The sequence below is a fragment of the Lepisma saccharinum genome, chromosome 24 (assembly GCF_977018435.1).
Source record: "Lepisma saccharinum chromosome 24, izLepSacc3.1, whole genome shotgun sequence".
NCBI classification, from domain to species: Eukaryota; Metazoa; Arthropoda; class Insecta; order Zygentoma; family Lepismatidae; genus Lepisma; species Lepisma saccharinum.
The window spans coordinates 43,218,720-43,239,238 of NC_139252.1; the positions used below are offsets into that span (position 1 = coordinate 43,218,720).

General features: G+C 35.9%; 1 protein-coding gene across 3 annotated transcripts in view; it reads right to left on the reverse strand.

Annotated features, from left to right (window-relative positions):
* Positions 1-16,510: 16,510 nt before the first annotated feature.
* LOC145978451 (uncharacterized) overlaps positions 16,511-20,519 on the reverse strand; it is a 38,231-nt gene continuing 34,222 nt past the window's right edge. For all 3 annotated transcript variants that reach the window (XM_083111098.1, XM_083111099.1, XM_083111097.1), the window contains exon 7: positions 16,511-19,023. In XM_083111098.1, coding sequence (XP_082967224.1) covers positions 18,610-19,023 — 414 coding nt within the window. In that variant the 3' untranslated portion in view covers positions 16,511-18,609. The remainder of the gene's footprint in view (positions 19,024-20,519) is intronic.

The window sequence follows — 20,519 nt, forward strand, 5'->3', positions numbered from 1 at the left end:
GTGACTGCTTTCCCATTTATTGCAATTCAGTTATCTTGCCCCTGCCATGCTGATTTTGTGCACCAAATTTTAACCACCTGCATCACTGCCTTCTCCATCATGAATTATATGATAGAATATATAGAGGCCTGCTGACTGCATGTGCAAATTTATTTCATTGTTGAATTCTAACATCAGAGGTGTAATCATAATTTGTGAATTCTTTAACTTCTAAAAAAAGTCTCCAAGCTTTGATGTCAAAAATGTATGTATACCATCAAGGCAGGCGCGGCTAGTGCATTATTTTCCTGGGGGTTCACCGAAGTCATATGACACATATTCATTTTCCGCAAATATACTTTCTTCGAGAAACAAAGGGATGTGGGGGGGGGGGCTTAAAAGATTGGTACATATTTTTCTCATAGAATGAGGTTTCATAGTAGAGGTGTGCGTATAAATTTAGGGCTAAAACTAAGTACAATAAATTGTGCATCTATGAAAGAAATTTTGGGTTTTATGGACGTTCGTCATGGACGTGCTCAGGATTTGTTCCAGGGATGGGAAGCAAGATCATTTTTTCCAGGGGGGACAAACTAGGCACATTTTTCCTTGTAATAGTGCTGTTCTCTCAAAAAACACTCCTTCAGTCCCTGCAGCGTCTTTATAATAATCATCATAAATTACTGTGACTGAAATGAAATTATATGTGTGTAATAAATAGTTTTAGGTTTACATGAATTTTTCAGGCGAGTGTGGCGCCTTTTTCCCTTCCGGACGCCCATGCCTGCAATTGTAAAACGACTAATCACAATGGTCCTACAATTATTAAAGGGAAATGGCAACCAATGGCATGTACGTACTAGAAACCTGAGACCCTTTCATTGGAACGCTACAGCTTTCTTTTCTTTCTTCAAATTTGGAGACACAATCGGACTAAGGAGTTTTCATGGTGGTATCGTTTGGATTCTGTGTGAATAGCGTGTTGAATTGTTTGTTTTTCTAGTTTGAGATCTAATTAATTGAAGTTTGATTTGAGAACAATAGTTCTAGAGTTACAAGATTAAATCTCTCTATACATTTTACATTTGATATGTGAACGAGAAAAGCGAAATAAAAACGCTTGTGATTTCCCAAGATGGCTCAGGATGTGAAGATTAATGAAGAAAATTTAATGCAAGCAATCCAGAGTGATATGAATGTGATTGTACCTGAACAGTTAGCGGAAATGGAAGTTAGTGATAAGACTTCTTTCAAAAGAGGTCGATCTAATGAAGAATGCACGGAACCTGAAGTGGAGAAAAACCCCAAAAATCCGAAAGTAAGTGCAAGTACAAAGGTTGGTGTTGCTAAATATAAAAATGAGGCATATGATATGTCTTTATATTATGAGGGACATCAAGGCCCATATATCGTGTTGGTGGACAGTACATTACCTGGATCACAGAGCCTGAATACGGTAAAATTAGGTTATAATTTGTGTAAGGAGAAGGTTGATGTTGAATTCGTTAAACAAAGTGGTTTGAAGCAGGCAAAATTGTCATTTCGCACAGCATATGATGCAAATAAATTTGCTAAAAATGAATTCATCAAGGAAAAATACCATTTAGAAGCCAGAATTCCTAAAGGTCTATTAGTGAGAGAAGGATTAATATATGGTGTACCTACCGACATCCCAGTAGACGAGATAATCGAAGACATTAGAGCTGAAGTTCCAATAATAGATGTAATAAGGATGAAGAAAACTTTTTTCAATGAGGATGGGGAAGTAAGACAAGAACCTACTAAACTCATTAGTGTAACATTCCAATCTCAACAGTTACCAAAAGAAGTGAAGTTGTGGAGACAAATATTTGAAGTGAAGCCAAAAGTAAGATCTGTGATTTTATGCAAGAAATGTTTCCGTTTCTCACACTCACAAACACAGTGTAAATCCTCTCCCGTGTGTTATAGATGCGGTCAAGCGGAACATGGAATCTGCAATGCCAGTCCTAAATGTATTAATTGCAAGGGAAACCACTTATCTACCGATAAGTCTTGTGTAAGATGGGAGCAAGAGAGAGAAATACAAAGGCTGATTGCTTATAACAACATCTCCTATCAAGATGCAAAGAAACAAGTACTTTTTTGAATTGATCCACGAAATGAACGGCGAACATATGCGACCTCTGCTAAAGACTTTCCTAAATTGCTGGAGATAAGAAAGGAATCAATTAACAAGGAAAGCCCTTGCACATCAGAAAATTATACTACAAACAGATTTAATTCTGTTACAGATTGGGAAAATAGAAGAAATGACACATATCTAAGTAACCTCTGTTGGAAGAAAGTGCCACCAGAATCTGACCGGTCTTATGAAAGTTTTAAAAAACAACACGGGGAAAATTTTAGACTGCATTCTGCTTCACAATTGAGGAAAACAATTAAACCTGTTTTGATAAAGGACAAAAATAAACACAAGGATCCACGAATTGCGTCAACATCATCAGCAGTGGGTAATTCAAGTGAACCTGTGAGCACGACGTGTTCCTCTAAGGAACAGGAGAGAAAATCAGATTCGATTGGACGCAGGACAACAGCAGAGAGTCCTTCTCAGAAAGAATCGCTAGTAAATCTGCTACATCTAATAGCAGAACTAACCACAACAATTTCAGTGAGTGATGATTTATTATATATTAGGAAAATAATATTAAAATGTAACGAAATTTCTGTACAAATTTTAAAACTAATTCAAGACTTACAAGATTTCGGGGACACCCCCTAATTTAAAACAACAATGTGTTGCCAGCAAAGAAAAATCTTGCCATTAATAATACAATGGAATTTTAGATCCTTTTCTGCGAGGAAACTTCAATTAATTAAATTAATAGATGAGTGTCACCCGTTAATTATTTGTGTTAGTGAGGTATGGGGTTTAAAATCAGAAAATATTCATATTGCTCACTATCATACTATATTAAATGATTATAATGTGGGAAATAAGGGTGTGGGAATTTTTGTTCATGAAAGTGTACCATTTCAACAAATTCAGTTTAATTCAACACATGATTTATTTTCCAAATATAATGTAGAAGTGGTCGGTATAAAAATGCAGTTAAACAACTTACTTTATAATATTATTAGTTTGTATATTCCATCTCATTATACTTCTCAACAAATACAGAGCTCTCATCTAAATTCTCGTTTGTCTGGCTTTCAACATCCCTTTATCATAACAGGAGATTTTAATTGTCATAATACATTGTGGGGTGATCATAGAATTGATACTTTGGGAAAGACAGTTGAAGATTGGATGGATTATCATAACTTGACAGTTATAAATGATGGATCTCCAACACATGTACCACCAAATGGAAACAATATGTCCTCAATTGATCTAACTTTAATATCTGATAATCAGTGTTTTGAATTTGTATGGGAAATAGACTTTTATTTACGAACTAGTGATCATTTTCCATGTTTCATCACGCTAACATCATCTCAAAAATTTCCAAAATTAATAAAACAAAAAAACAATTCGTAAGTGGAGCGTAAAGAGGGCAGATTGGATGAAATATAATTCAGTTTTAGACTTAAAATTTTCAGCTAAAGAATATCAAAACCAATATACTGTACAATATGAAAAATTTGTGGATATAATAACTAAAGTTATGGATTATGCCTGTCCGCGACTGAAACCGCAATATGATCGAAATTTTCCTAAAATAGATTGGTGGAATGAAGAATGTTTTCAAGCAAAAAGGAAGCGAATACAAGCATTGAAACAATTTGTAAGTGCTCCTTCACCTGCAACTTTGATAAATTTAAAACGAGCTACTGCAAAATCTAGAAAAGTATATATAAAGGCTAAGAGATTTTCATGGCAAAAATATTGCGAAGAAATAAACCCTAAAACAAAATTAGACGTTATATGGCGCAAGTTCAGATCACTTAGAAAAGCACATGTAAGTCGGACTTTACCTTTGTCCACTGAATGGAAAACTGATTTTATTAATAAAGTAATTCCTACACCCTTTACATCAGCCTGCGAACCTCCTAATATATTCTACACGTTCTCATCTACATCAAAATACTCAAAGGGGTTCACATCCTCTATCACTGTAAATGAAATTCATGAAATTCTTCAAGGGTCTAAAGATTCTGCTCCTGGCATTGATGGAATTACGTATTCTATGGTACGAAATCTTCCACAGAATGCACTAAGCATTTTATGTAAAATTTACAATCAAATATTCCTATCGGGTAAAATTCCTGTTGCATGGACCTCTCAAATTATTATGCCAATTCTAAAACCAGGAAAAAACCCTTCGTTGGGTCAGTCATATCGCCCAATAGCTCTTAGTTCCGTATTGGCAAAAATTTTTGAGAAGCTTTTATTAAAGAGATTAGAGTGGTTTATGGAAGGTCAAAAGGTATTTTCTCCCAGACAAATGGGATTTCGTAAAGGTTATGGAACCCAGGATGCATTAGTAACATTATCTTCTCATATTTATAGCGTTATTAACAAAAAACAATCAGTACTTTCAGCCTTTATTGATATTCAAAGTGCATATGACAACGTATATATTACTGTTCTATTGAGACAACTACAATTACTAAAAGTGCCTCATTGTATACTCATATTGACATGGAAATTGTTATCTAAAAGACAACTTTATTTTCATTTTGGTTCAGAAATGGTAGGTCCAATATATATTGGACAAGGACTACCACAGGGAAGTCCTCTTAGCCCATTATTATTTAATGTTTATTTATCAGATATTAAAACAATAATAGATTCCCCATTTCAGTTTCTACAATATGCTGATGATGTATGTATATATTTAGACTCAAACAATCACTTGAAAGATTTTTCAATGTTTGAAGATAAATTAATAGAATTTAACCAATGGTTAAAGCAGAAGAAATTATCAATATCTTTAGAAAAGTCCAAAATAGTAGTATTTAAACATAAGGGTCTTCAAAATATTTTCAACATTAATCATAGGAGATTACAAATTCCAATTGTTTCACAAGTAAAATATCTAGGTGTATACTTTGATGCATCATTATCATGGCAGTATCAAATAAGTATGATGAAAAATAGATCCGATAAAATATTTCATTTATTTAAAGCTATGGCGAATACCAAATGGGGAGCACATCCTACCAGCATGCTTATGTTTTATAAGAATTATTATCGAGCAGTATTACATTATGGATTAATGTCTTGTGTAATCTTCCAGTAACAAAACTTTCTCCACTAGAAGTCCAGCAACGAAAAATTCTAAAAAGATGTTTGGGATTAATGAACAGTACTCCTAATGTAGTGGTATATATGGAGTCAGTAGAATGTTCGGTTTCTGTGAGGATAAAGTTAATTGCAATAAAAATGTTATTTAAAATACAACATTCACCATGGCATCCATTCAATGATGTTTTATTAAATCTTTTAGAGCTGCATGATTCAGGAATAACCAATGATAAATCAGCTACCCTTTGGGTACAACTATTTAGTAAATATCACCATGAATGTAGTCAAGTACTCATAGCAAGAACATTGCCAGTATACTCGTTAGAATTTCCCACACAACCAATTCAAAATATATATATCCCGAAATATAATCATTCAGCTGAGTTTAGAGAATCTTGGGAAGACTTTTATCATATATATACAGATGGGTCTAAAACTGAAAGTGGAGTAGGAGCAGCTCTTTATGATACTGAAAGAAATATATCAAAAATGTTTAGGTTACCAGTGGAGGCATCCATATTTACAGCAGAAATATATGCGGTATATCAAGCTTTGATTTATATTGGTACAGTTCCTGAACAGAAATTTCTAATACTGGTTGATTCGCGAAGTGTTTTACAAGCAATACAATCTAATTATAAAAAATTATTTAAAATATCACCATATGTCATCAATTGTATTCGTGCAACTAATAACTTAATTAGCAATGGAAAGGTAGTTTACCCACACATTAATATTTACGGAAATGAACAAGCAGACAGATATGCAAAAGAAGCTGCACAAATGAATGAAACAATCCAGTTACCATTGCATTATACAGATCTTCTTCCGAGGGTTAAGAAGAAAATTTTTGAAGAATGGAACTTATGGTGTAATAATGCATTAGAAAGCGTTGGTGAAAGTTATCGTCCTTATGTTGATTACAATAGAAAAAAACCTTGGTTTTATAATTGTAAAGGATCAAGAAATGCAATTGTTTTAATAAATAGACTAAGAAGTGGTCACGCGAGAACATATCATCATTTATTTAAAATACACATTTTAAAATCTCCGAATTGTGATTGTGGTGATTTAAGGGGTGATGCTCATCATATTATTTTGGAATGTCCAATTCACTCAGAGAGAAGAAAGACTTTATACAAAACATTGTCAAAAATTAATGTTCCTTTCCCTATTAATATGACTTCAATGTTGTATGCTCCAGATATTAGAATTGGATATGTTATACTTGCTTTTTTGAGAAAAGCTGATATAAAATTATAATATACTTCTGTTACTGACTGACTTAATGTAGTTACATAAAATTGTATTTAAGAGCGTTTATGAACTTTGTGTGTAAAATTTATATTAAAAATGTTTATTATGTACTTATAATGTATGCTGGGCATAAACAGCCATCTGTAAAGCTGCAAGTCCAATAAATCTTTGTTGAGTTGAGTTCAAATTTGGAGTTGGTCGACCAGTACACGCTTTATCTCTAATTTTCTTTCAACAGACGAGAAGGTATGTTTCCGTTAATTGTGTGCATTTTAGCTGTCATTTCACACCTGCGCAGACAGCAACACCTACACTGCATCAAATGACGTAACATAGTCCATCCTTTGGAGCATCAATACTTTGCAACAACTATTCAAGCACTTCGAAAACTTACAACCTTGAAACATTGACACCGACATGGTTTGTCACGTCTTCCTTTCTTGTCTAAGATCGCGCCATTCTTTTACTTTCACAGATCCGAAGTGTTTCCATCTTTAAGGAAAAAGTCTAAATGCATGCACGAGTTATTTTAGTAATGTATTTCTGTTATTTTAATTCATCGTGTCTAATTCCAGCTTTCATTCATTTCTACTCATCCTTCTCTGCCACAATTTTGCATTTATACCAAGAAGTTCGGCACAAAAATTATTCAACAGAGAAGATAGAATATGTAACGAATGCGCTTCAAACTTGAACCTCGCAGGGCAACACTGGAAGGAGGAACCAGCCAAGACTACTAATAGTCTTGGGAACCAGCTGGATCTCACTCGCAGCGAGGACGGTGCCTTCTGGCTTATGCTCACGGGGGTGAAACCTGCTTCTGAGAGAGCACGAACTGCGCATGACCGTTGGTTGGAGATCGAGGTTCCTCAGTATCCTTTGCCATATATTTTGCCCATATAGCTACCCCAAGCTTCTGACTGCCGCCCAAACATTCACTATGGCAGGAGCTCTCCTGTGGGGATTCAGCTGAGGGTCTGCACGAGGGTGGCCGATTCGCGGTTTCTCTTTCTCAGCAAAAGAATTTGCCGTGTTACGGACACAAATACATGACTTCTTGTGTAGAAATTTTAGCGAAAAATTGTCAAAAGGTAAAGACATTGCTTATTGTCCATTCTCGAGGTAAATTCCGTATATTACTGGGCAGTAGCGTACGCAGGATTTCATCAAGGGGGGTGTTATTTCTAAAACTTTTTTCCAAATTCACATACCATTGTTTTATTATACTTTAATTAAATAATAATAATAATCACAATTAATTAATAATACTTATAATTAATTAATTAGCTGAATTAATACTAATAATATTACCAATACCACTACTACTACTATTAAGTAGTAGAGATCTACATAAATATAGTATTTATGAAAACAATAGAACGAAATTACTTTCTAGTCATTCGATTTTTATCAAATCCTGGGAGCATTTTTCTTGTTTCTTTGTTACGAAATAATTGTCTGGTCAACGAGGTGAGACATTTCAAGGGTGAAGAAGATCCATAAATACAAGAAAATATATTAAAATAAGTTGAAATAATCAAAGTATGGAACTCATCCAAGGAGCTGCGGTGATCTGGTCGGTAGAGCGTCTGATAAGTGACAATCACGCGGGAGATCCGGATTCGATTCCCGAAATTGGTGAAATTTTCCCGGCTTTTTCCCGCATAAATGTCCCCGATAATTCACATCCTGCGTACGCCAGTGTGTTGAACATTGTTACAACTGAGATAAAAAAACAACTCTTTTCTCTTTTAAATCATAGTTACCCTAACCTAACCTCATAAACTCGTGTTTATTTTCAAGGTATCACTCTGAAAGACGCATGTGTTTGGAATGCTCTGCTTTTCTCCATGCTGCATGGAAATAATAATTCAAATTTTATTATTATTATTATTAGTAGTAGTAGTAGAAGTAGTAGTAGTAGTTGTTGTAGTATTAGTAGTAGTAGAAATAGTAATAGTAATACTATTGTCCCAGATGTTTGACTGTGAAAAATTGCCCATTTAATTTTTTTCCACAAGCTCAAGGGTTTAAACCCCGTAACATCCGCCTTGCGTACGCCACTGTTACTGGGGGTTGACTGATCCTGTGCGCTATAAGGCCAACCGCGCCTGCATCAAGGTCAAGGTAATTTTTAAACAATTAATTTCAAATTAATAAATATTGAATTTTAAATAAAAAATAATAATGGCCGCGGTGGCTCAGTCGGTAACGTGTCTGACTACCATGATAAAGGTCCCGGGTTCGATCCCCGGCCGATTCAAATCCGGGAACTTTTCTAACGATGGAAGCGGCCCCGGCGCCCACCCAGCGTCGAATAACATAGGAACCTGGGGGAAACCCTGCGGGGTAAAGGCGGTCAGGGTCGTCATGCTGATCACATCACCCCCACACCCCCTATATTCACTCCCTGATGGCGCAGTGGTAGCGTCGTCGCCTTGTAATCAAGGGGTCCCGGGTTCGATACCCAGTGGAGGCACAAGTGGTTCGGATCCCACTTTAAACTGTAGGTCCAGTCCCGATTAGCCTTACTGTGCATAAAGAGGACTTAAAACACAAATCAATCAATCAACCACACCCCCTATACAGGGGAGCACTTTTTTTTACCTTTAATATCCTCAACTTAAATCCTGATTATCACTTGGTTCTTCTAATGGTAGTACACATTACCCGTCTGCCCTAGACTAGCATGCATTACTTATTACTTAGACTTATTCTGTACACAGGGTACAAAGGATCTTAAAGATCGCATACCTATTGAAAAATATCTTAACAGTGAATGCAGCTACATGAATGAGTTAACAGCTCAACTGTATAAGTGATCCTTGTTCTTTCCGTTTCAATGTTTAAATAATATATCTTCACTAATAGTACTTCTTGGATGTTAAAGTTTCTATTTTTATCAACTACGAATTATTTTCATTAATTGAAGTTATTTTTCTTGAATTTGAGTGTTTCATTAGGTTAGGTTACCTTACACTTTCTTTACTTTTATATTAATTAATTATTGCGATACTGGGAAGTTGGTTGGTAGATTTGGTGTTTTAAGTCCACTTTATGCACAGTGTGGCTAATCGGGACTAGACCTGCAGTTTAAAGTGGGATCCGAACCACTATGTGCCTCCACTGGACTAAGATTATTTTTTTAACTTCCAATTGTCTCCTCACTCTAAATCCTGCATGTCTGGACCACTTTCCAACATGATATGCATATTTCTATTAGAAAGGATCTATTCGACATCCTTACATAGTTAACAGGAAATCTAAACAAATTTATATATATATACACATGGTGTCATTTTAATGGCGCCCACGGACCACAGATTTGTGTAGAGGACATCAAAACAAACAACTTTTCTCAGTAACATTTTTCACGTTGGTGCGTCGATTCGACGCTACAGCCGTTCAAAAAAGACCGTTTTGCCGCCTGGATGCTGGCAACCCAACCCAACATTTGATCGTATCTGTGACATCATTTCCTGCGGCGAAACAGCGCACGGTAGGGTTGCAAGGAACACACAAATTTTGTGAAAAATGACAAACTACCAACCACATTATTAGCTGTAAAACGAAGCGAGAAACGCGTCCAGAAGACCGAACATCATAACCTACCAGCCAGAAGATCAGCAGTCATCTCAGGGTAAGGGGGAAGTGAACCTACGATATGAGAAATGGAAAAAAGTTCAAAATGAAGAGTCAATATCGGATTTTGTCTCAGCCTACATGTCAAATATCAACAACAATAACTTTTATTGTACTTACAACTTACATGTGGCTGTTTACGCCCAGCTACATGTCAATTATATTTGCAAATCTCGTTGCAAGGTTGATATCTATAGGTTTGTGTCCAGATGCCTCGTGGTACTTTGTGCTGATAACGGAAGTATCTGAGGTTCACGTTGTTACATTACGGCTAAAACACGTACAACCACAGTAACAATCTAATGATTAATCAATAGCGACTATACTGCCCTGTTCAGAGTTGCAAACTATTACATGTGTATCTGGTTCGTAGATAAACACAGTCGTCGGAGAGTTTGTTTTACTACTATTTATATCCCTGTATTTTCAACCATTTTTGTCACTTGCCTCATAATGCCCTGAATATACATTATATTATGTGTTGCTTACCTTTGGAATTTTGAGTTCTTTCATTTCTATTTTGTCATCTGTTCAGTGTGTCACAGACAATTAGCATCAGAAGGACGAAGTGGATAGACTAAAGCCCCTATCACACGGAACTGGATTTCTATTTGGAATGCTCTAGTTGACGCTGGACTGGCTACCCATTTGCTAGTTTTCGCCTCACACGGTACTTGTTATACCGTACTTGTCGATAGTCTTTCGTTCCCATAATGACGGCCGCGCGAGATGTAAATAACTATCCAACCGAGACGAATATCGCATCGCATTAAATGGTTTTAGGTAGAGAAGAACGGCGCTGATAAAATACATACTTTACAACGTTTACTATACACGTATGGAAGAATATTTTAGCTTTTTCAATTGTAAATATGCCTTTCGTGTTGTATGCACTCGGAAGCCACAGACAAAAAAAGGGTACTTTACAAACTCACAGAATATCTTCACATGGCCAAACTTTGCTCTGATTGGCTGTTCCACAGAATCTAGTCGAAAAGTTAGTAGCAATTAGAACATGTCCTATTCCTCAAAACCAGTCAAGCAGTCAGCCAGGCGGCCATGATTACTACCCAGAAAGTCAGTTCATCGCCAACTAGGGCATTCTAACTAGAAATCCAGTTCCGTGTGATAGGGGCTTTAATTGTAGATGCCAACTTGGTAACTAGATTTGCAAATATTTGACATGCAAGCTGATACAAAATTCGATATGACCACTTCCACTTGAATTCTATTTTCTTTCTACCATTTTTCGTATCGTTTGTTTACTTCCCGTTAGGTTACAGAACGTGTTTTCTCGTTTTGTTTTACGGTACATAATGTGGCTGATTGTAGCTATGTCATTTTTCACAGAATATGTGTGTTCCTGGCAACCCTGTAACGCATCGCTTCACGACGGGATATGACGTTACAAATGCAATCAAATGTTGTGTGTGGTTGCCAGCATTCAGGCGGCAAAACGGGCTTTTTTGAACGACTGTAGCGCCGAAACGACGCTCCAACGAGAAAAATGTTACGGAAAAAAGTTGTTTGTTTTGATGTCCTCTATACGTTATCGTAGTCCGTGGGTGCCATTAAAATGACACCCTGTGTATATATACAGGGTGACTGGTAATTAGATGTATTCCCTGAAAGGGGTTAAAGTAGAGACAATTTGCAATAAATTTGACCATATGAAACCCTGTCCGAAAATTAGTAGTTTTCGAGATAATCGAATTTCAATTGTTTTTGAAAAAAATGAGCTCAGGGAGAGGATCTTAACAGCTGGTCAACACGTCAAGGCCACCATCACATCACGAGTTAAGAGACCAAATGACCCGTAAAAACCTGCGTGCCTGCATTCGTAATGGAGGTGCCCACTTTGAGCAAGACGTGTAATGTTCTTTAATTGTATTGTTCATTGATTCCATTCACATGAAGATGAACGAAGTATTATTTCTTGTACACAAATGTAAATGTTAGCAACATTTGTACCTTGTTGGATAGAAGATGTCACAAGGAAGTAATTTAAGTAATTTGTACGCTTCATGTCATATCATTTTTGTTATTAATACGTTGCCAAGTAAACGAAGAGTGCATTTTTTTATCACCACTTGTAAGTTTAGACCCACCCGTTACTTACATGTGATTGTTATTTGGGAAAAACTTTTTTTTTAAATGAACCACTTATTTATTAGCTATCAGAAAATGCTGAAATAAGTTCCATACAATGAGCAGTTTTTTCTCAATTCATCTTTTTATGTGGAAAATTGACATTTTTTTCAAAAACAATTGAAATTCGATTATCTCGAAAACTACTAATTTTCGGACGGGGTATCATATGGTCAAATTTATTGCAAATTGTCTTTACTTTAACCCCTTTCAGGGAATACATCTAATTACCAGTCACCCTGTATATCAGGTACTGGTGCAATATCGCGAAAACACTTTTCACTCGTTTCTTTCGTTTTTTTACATTCGTACTTACCGATTATGAATTGCGAAAGGTAGTTGAAGGTGATATTTTGCAAAAACCATTGATGGATAGCCCCACAAACATAGGCGCCGACTCCATGGGGCTTAGGGGGGCTCGAGCCCCCCCAATGTTAATGATGTGGGGGCAGATCCCCCCGAATAATTTTGCTTAAGAGGATCTAATGTATTAAATTTTTTTTCTTGTAAAGTTTACTCTGAATTGTGCCACATGAACTTAACTTTAAACACACATTAGAAATGTTCTAGACCATCAACTTTGGGGGGCTGAGACCACAGATTAAGTCCAATAGTTACGGAGAAGGAGAGGAATCACAGATTATCTGAGACCGCTAAACCATCAACTTTGAGGGGGCTATGACCGGATACAGCAAAACACATGACTTATTACTATATACTAAGTATATAATTATGATTTACTATTATACATATATTAATCAGACATATAATGAATTTAGCCAACGACTTGTTAAAGACTGTTTGGGAATCCCCTAAAAGAATGCAAATATTTAGGAATATTATTGATGTGAATGAGAAGGCTGGCCATACTGGACTGCGACCACTTTGCCCTCGTCGGTGGACGTTGAGAGCCTCCAGTGTGCAACAGATCTTAAAGAACTATGAAAACCTAAATTTTCTTGAGAAATTTTCTGAAGAAGATTCTACTGACACAGCATCAAAATGTGTTGGATACCTGGAGACAATGCTTCCTTCACTTCAAAACATTTGCCCGACCCTGTGGCCGAGTGGTTAGCACATCGCGCTGCGACGCCAAGGGTCCCGGATTCGAATCCCGGTCGGGTTTGGTTGTTTGTGAATGTCCATTCATCAATTTCATCATTTCATCACTCATCCCCAAGTTCGCAAATTAGCCAAGAGGCACAAAACGCGAAGTAAAATAAACTAAATCAATCAATCAATCAACTTCAAAACATTTTTCTTTCTCTCCCTCTACTGCCATGTGATAGGTCCAATAGAAGGGAAACTGTAATGTTCAGTCTCCACGCATTGGTGCTACAGAAGTGGAATCAAAACTAAAATACTTGACTGACATCTTTCAAGAAAAGCGAATGGGTTTTGAGCAGTTCTGGCTGAAATGCACAGAGGGCAAACCGAGCCTCGTTGATGAGCCAGAATTGCCCCGGCAACGTTACGTCCCTAAGAGACTTGAAAATCCTGATGCTGCCAAACATCACAAGTTCTACACTCCAAAATAGTATTATAAATCAATATACACTGACGTGTGTGACACAGCAAAATCATGTGTTAAACAAGGACATGAATCTACAGGACTACAAAAAAATAGCAGCCGTAGAGAAAGAATGCATCTCAACTGTGTACAGTTGCACAACAAACTTTCAGCAAACGCGAGAATTCTTTCGCCAAGATTTGGATGTCGATTGACTCTCCTTACACATGTCCATGCTTGGTGATATCGCCAAACAGAAGAAAGTGCTTCTAACTGCCATGCGTGACATCAGGAAGATTCTTTTGGAAGACAGCACCCTCCAGGAGCTTCTGCCTGAAGTTGCCAAATTCACAATGGTCCTCCGCACTATGCCAATGATGACAGCTACAGCCGAAAGGTCATTCAGTGCTATTCACCGACTAAAGACATATTTAAGATCTACAATGACGCAGATGAGACTAAGCAGCTTAGCGGTACTCCACATACATCAAACTGTGCTTGAAAATTTGGACCTAAGACCATTTGTTAATGAGTTCATAAAAAAATAACCCACTGCGTAGAGCAACTCTTGCTTTATTTTTAAATCATGTTCATATGTTTTTGTTGTGTATGTCACTTTATATCTTAGTGTACATGCTATTATTTTTTATTATTGCAAAATTATATTTAAAAAGTAAAATATTGTAGCAAGAACAAAAGAGTAAAACTATTTTCCTGCGATTTGTGTTAACATTTATGTAAATAATTAAATAAAACTGTTAAATATTGAAAATATTCGTTATTTTATGGGTACCTCAACACTAAGGTTATTTGCAACCCATCACATGTCTGTTGAGGACATTAAAACACACCCATGCCCTCGCCGGGACTCGAACCCGAGACTTCTGGATCAAAGCGAGTTGAGTCGACCACCCAACACGATCGGCTACCGAGGCCGGCATAAAACTGTTAGGTTGGTCTCTTAATGTAAATACATACTTCCCAATAAAAATGTTAATTGTTATCTAAAAAACAAATGAACAGACACAAAAGACAAAAAGAGACTTAGAAACATTTTCTAAACGTTTTTCATGTTACATTTCATTTGCATGAGGAATATAATAGCTGCTTAAAAACTGCTATACGAAGAAGTAATTTTTATTTTATAAAAAAGGGAGGGAGTGAGTCATTCATTCATTTATTTCAGTGATCAGAGCCCCCCAATAATTTTGACAAGTCGGCGCACCTGCCCACAAACCATTTCCGGCAAGGTTAGGTTAGGCAGGCATAGTTAATATTTTGTTCGTAACTTTAAAAAAATCAAAAAATTTTTGCAAAACAACCACTTGGTTGGAAACACTTCATGTGGGTTACGTGATGAAACGTACGCGACATCTGGTTACCGTAGACCGTCGGAAAGATACTTTTCTTGAAATATACATGAATTTGCGGTCAAATGGACGATGGAAAAAAATACATCCACGGCCTTTCAACAATCTATAGAAACTCAATTCCGTAAGTACTTTCTCCTGTAAACACGAAGAAATTTGTTTGTGCGAGATCGCACCATTACCATATATCACACCAAAGATGTTACGATGTTAGCGAAAATTCTGAATTTTTCCACTGTCCGCTGAGGGTTTCCTTTCTCCTTCTTTGATTTTTATTTAGTCCTCCTTGCTTTTATCCACATATATATATATAAATTTTCAGTGAGTATAGCTTCCATTCCAATCAATTCATAGTCATGTTACTTCAGGGAGATTTCATACTAAAGTGATGTGGTATTTCACCACAAACTGTACACATGAATAGCTTCTTTCCCCTTCAATCTACAAAGAGTATAGAATAAAAAAATGACCTGGTGAAATTGACATGTGCAGCAAGTCTTGCCAATCTAGTGTAAGTTTATTTCTGAAGATTCAATTTTCGAGTGACATGAGTGTGAGATCTCGCTAAATATTGTGGCCAGAGTTAGATTTACAGTCATGGTAGTTTAGAAGTTCTGGGTTCTGTCGCCAGTGGAAGTCCACTTAGCATATTGTTGTGATTAGCGTATCTGAGCATAAATGGAAAACATTTTGACTTCTCTGTGTTAATCATGATTTTGTGACCAATGGTGATATGACGAAATTAGATATGAAAGTTTTAACCAGGATTCGAACCTTAGGAGTGCTTTCTTTGCAGCATGCTACACCATTGCATGTCTAAGTTCACTTAAGAAAAATTGAATTTTATTTTCATTCCCAAACCTTGGCAAGTAAAAAGAAATATGGTTGCTTTTCCATGACAGTTTTTTTTGGATGCGTTCAAAATTCCATGACTTCTTAGCTAGATTTCCAAGACTTTTCCAAGAATCGTGCATATAAACCACTCAACCCTCTATGGGATAACTTTGGTGGTGAGGATAACTGTTACATTTCAAAGTCATAAGAATTGCTCCATTTGCTCTTCTGCTTCCAGGAGCTTCACAATAATACTCCTGTTAAGTTTGAATAATCATAAACGTTGCGAGGGGAGGGAAAGTGCATCCCTTGCTCCCTAAAAATTATGCCTGTGTCTCCCTATACTGTACTAAATATGAATGAAATACCTTCGGTTATTAACTTTCAAAGACAAGAAATAGAATATTGGAATCAGTTTATGTATTTGGTTTTTATCTATTGCACTTTACCTATTTTTGCCCATATTTGTACATCATATACTTGCTCCATTACATCTCTTAATACATTAAAATAGATTCTTCTACAAATAAAACAACTGGAAAAATATATATATCATATCTATATTTTATTAAAGACACGCACACACACATGCATATACACATTCACACACACACAGTCAAACATTACACATCTTATATGCTACCTGCACAATTAACTGTATCATGTTTATTTTTGGTGAGGATTTGTGTTAAAAATAGGATTCATCAAAGAGTCACTATTAACAGTATCCACATATTAGAAACAGACACGAGGTACACTTAACATCAATACATTTTTCTTATGTGAAAATATTAATAAAATCATCTAATATGGCTTTCTTTTATGACTTATAACTAATAATCGTAAACACTGGTTCCAATACTATTCACATGGATTATTAAGAACATTTTTTTTCCATAATGATAATGTCCCACTTTGTTTTTATTAAAAAAAAAGATAAGTAACAATAAAATGCATTAAATTATATCTTGTAGGGCTGTCATGCTGTGCTTTTCAAGTCTTTATTCCCCTACATTATTAAGCCTACCACAACACACAACTGGGTCGTTACAGCTACTTCCAGAATGCAACTGCCCGTAGTTCATTGTTAAATGTCGTAACAATATTAAAGTAGGAAACACCTCCGTGCAGATACACGCTTTACAGAGTTCACTATCCACAATCTTCATTCTTCATCCCAAGTTCTTCTGCTTGTATGTAGATTTCATATCTCCGATCACCACCTGATTGTTTCACCTATCAATCTCGCATGTTCTATGAAAAATATCACAGTATTTACTAATGGATATATAAGGCTGTTCTGCTACCATGTCAGGTTATTCTTAAAAAAAAGTTATTTCTTTCACAATCCAACGATAAAATTTACAATTGCAGCTAATACTGTCTAACAGTTCAAAATAATTAGTACTATACACGGTATTTTGTGCACACGCATAAGGAAAACAATTTCTTCTTTTAAATATTACTTTTGGTTCCAGAGTGCACATAACGCAAGAGAGAGTGTTGCCAAAATAAAAATCCCACTTTTGAAAAAAAAAACAAAAAAAACAACACTATTTTGGAAAATGTCCAACATACACATCAAAGCAAATTTCTGCTCAACTTTCAGGTGGTTGTAATTATGTAAAAGAATAAATTTCAAACAGGTTTTAAATACTATCCTATAGACATATACATACATACATATATATATATAATTTACTATATTCACTTTCTTTATATACGACAAAATTTTTTATCCACATACAGTTAAGGCATTCATAATTTACAAGACACTAATGCATTAGATGCAGTCAAAAACTAAACTATATTGACATGATGACTATGCTTATCTGCCATTTTCACAAGATAAATTGTATTATTTTGGAAACCAAGTTAGGTATAATTTTCTAAAAAAATACTTTATTTTCAACTTAAAAATCCCACGTAATTCACTCGAAAAAGAAAAATTCTGTTCGCAAATTCTGTTATTTCCCAACACTTGAACAATGGGCCATTTGCCACATAGTCTAACCACATCATAGCTGTGGGTATGGGGGGAAAGCAGGCATGGTTAAAAACATGTTTAGAAAACTTGTGATTCACATCTTCAGCTCATTTGTTGGCTAAGCCTCATTTGATCCTCGGGATGCTACTTTTCCTTGGGGTAGAGGAGGGGGGCAGTACATCAAACAGCATAGCTGTTTTTACTTTTATATTACACATTGCACATTCTTAAAAAAAATGCTACTACGCAATAATTACAGAGGTACCAAGTATTTGCAACTAATCTTTCGAGAACTGACCATGTTATGTGTATGAATTATTTTCTTTTGTTGTGTGATCTGTTTTGACATGCCTCCCAGCAAAACTTTGTCTTAAAAAACAGAAAAGTACGTTCAAACTTTTGAAAACATCTGACTAGTCATCTACAGCAGTTCTTCCTCCTACATACCTGGGAACTACAATGAAACTCTTGAGGTAATACACAAATAAAACATTTCATATATCAGTGAATGTTATAATCCAAATAGATAATATAAAATATATCAGAAAAAAATCCTCATTTTTTTTTTTTACAAAATTTCTCAGGAAAGTGGTGCCAGGAGATATTTTACGAACTGACCAAAAAAATTAAAAATTGTGCACCAAATAATAATCTAAACCTTGGACCGTTTGCGACCTTTTATTCTTCTTGGCTTCTTAACATCCGACACTTCTTTGTTCCCGTCATCCATCTTCCGTTTCATGCCGGATTTAGAAACTTCCTCATCTTCTTTCTCCGAGCTCGGCCCAGAACACCACTCAACTAAATCGATTGTTTTTGACACTTCCCAATCCTCATTGCTGGTGCTGGCGATAGGCACGAAATCTAACTTTGGTGGTGCCAGATCCTCTGGCTCGCCTTCTCCCGGCTCTCCAAGCAGAACTCCCTGGTTGATGAGGGCCTGGACATCTGCATCTCGTAGAGGATCCTCGTTCGGAGGCAGGGACTTGCCGCAGCTGCAGCAGAGGGGGATTGCTGGCGACTTGGAGCGCCAGTACTGCAATTCCGTTTTGCATTTGTTCAGCTCCTGAAACGACAAGCAGACAAGTTGGAGCTGTGTTCACTGCATTCCTGCAAAGTGAGGGTCCCCACTCAATTAGTCAAACTTTACAGATACTTTTATGAAACCTTTCACCCCACTCTGTAACGATTTTACATTCTAATAGGTAGGGATGGGACAGATTAATCGGTACTCTTGGTATCGGCCGATATAGACATATCGGTAAAATTACCGATCCGATATATGTATAAATATCATATTATTTAGTGCAAAATTCTGCCATTTTGTTATAATTATAATGGCTAATCTCCATACCCAAGATCTTTAAGGGCCATTTGGAATTTTATATTGGATATTATCAGTATCAATAAATTTTATATCGGTTCTTTATTGGTATCAGACAAAATTTCATATCCCTACAAGTTAATGCTGACTCTTCAACTCTGCATTTTCTTCAAAAGAATAAGTTGAAAATAAATCATGAAAAATGTTGGGAAGAAAATATAAAATTGTGTTTTCAGTTTCTAATACAGACAAGTAAAACTTTCCTAACTTTTCCATGGCCATTTCATTCCTAAGTTTGATTTTCCTGATTCCCTAGTTTTCCAGATCAGTGGGGACACAGAATATGCACCCCAGATACTAATCAAGAACAGGAAAATTGAGGTTATTGTTTACAGATGCTTGAAGGAACCATCAGTCAGAATATGAAACTAAAAATTCTTAAATTTGTAATAAAATACATTTACAACTTACAGTTGCTTATTGCAATGTTCTTTGTGAAGAATGTTAAAATGTTATCTATGATTTACATGACTAGGTACATGGTAAGTATTCAAAGGTTAAGAAGTTTTTAGAAGGGTTGTAAAATTCAGGGGTTGAAGGACGAAAGGTGGTCTACTATTCTACAAAACTGTATCTTTGTATCTGTTGTACTTTGTGACTAAGCAATATACTGTATGTTGATTTGTTCAATTGTTTATAGCAGGTAAATATTTCATGATAAATATGAAATTGGTACTTTATAGGTCTTAAGTCTTTCAAGTTACATATTTCTAACTTTAGTTGTTCCTAAAATATTGAAGGTTTTATTATTGTTTGCAAGGGATCCTGCTGAGGGGGCTGCTTCTTGTGCTGGCCTTCCAACCTGTCACAAGGAAGGATGAACAAACCTTTGAAAAGGACAAATGATGCTCTTGGTCATGTTTCTACCCACTCAAAAACAAAAGTATCGGATGGTATTGGTAAAAAATTTTTAACCAATACAACAGTATCAGCTCAGCCTTCTTTTATTAGTTCCTTTTTTTCTCTCATTGTTTCTTCTTTCATATTGATTTTGTTGCATTATAATATAATATTTCAACTTATTGTACCAACAATAGAAAATGGAAATAAGGCTGAGTCAGTAGTACTGACGTTTGAAAGTATTGGTTGAAATTTATGTACCGATACCTGCTGATAATTTTCCAGCATTTTGTTCTTCCACATAGTTTGCACTTTCACTTTCAGAGGGTCTAATTATA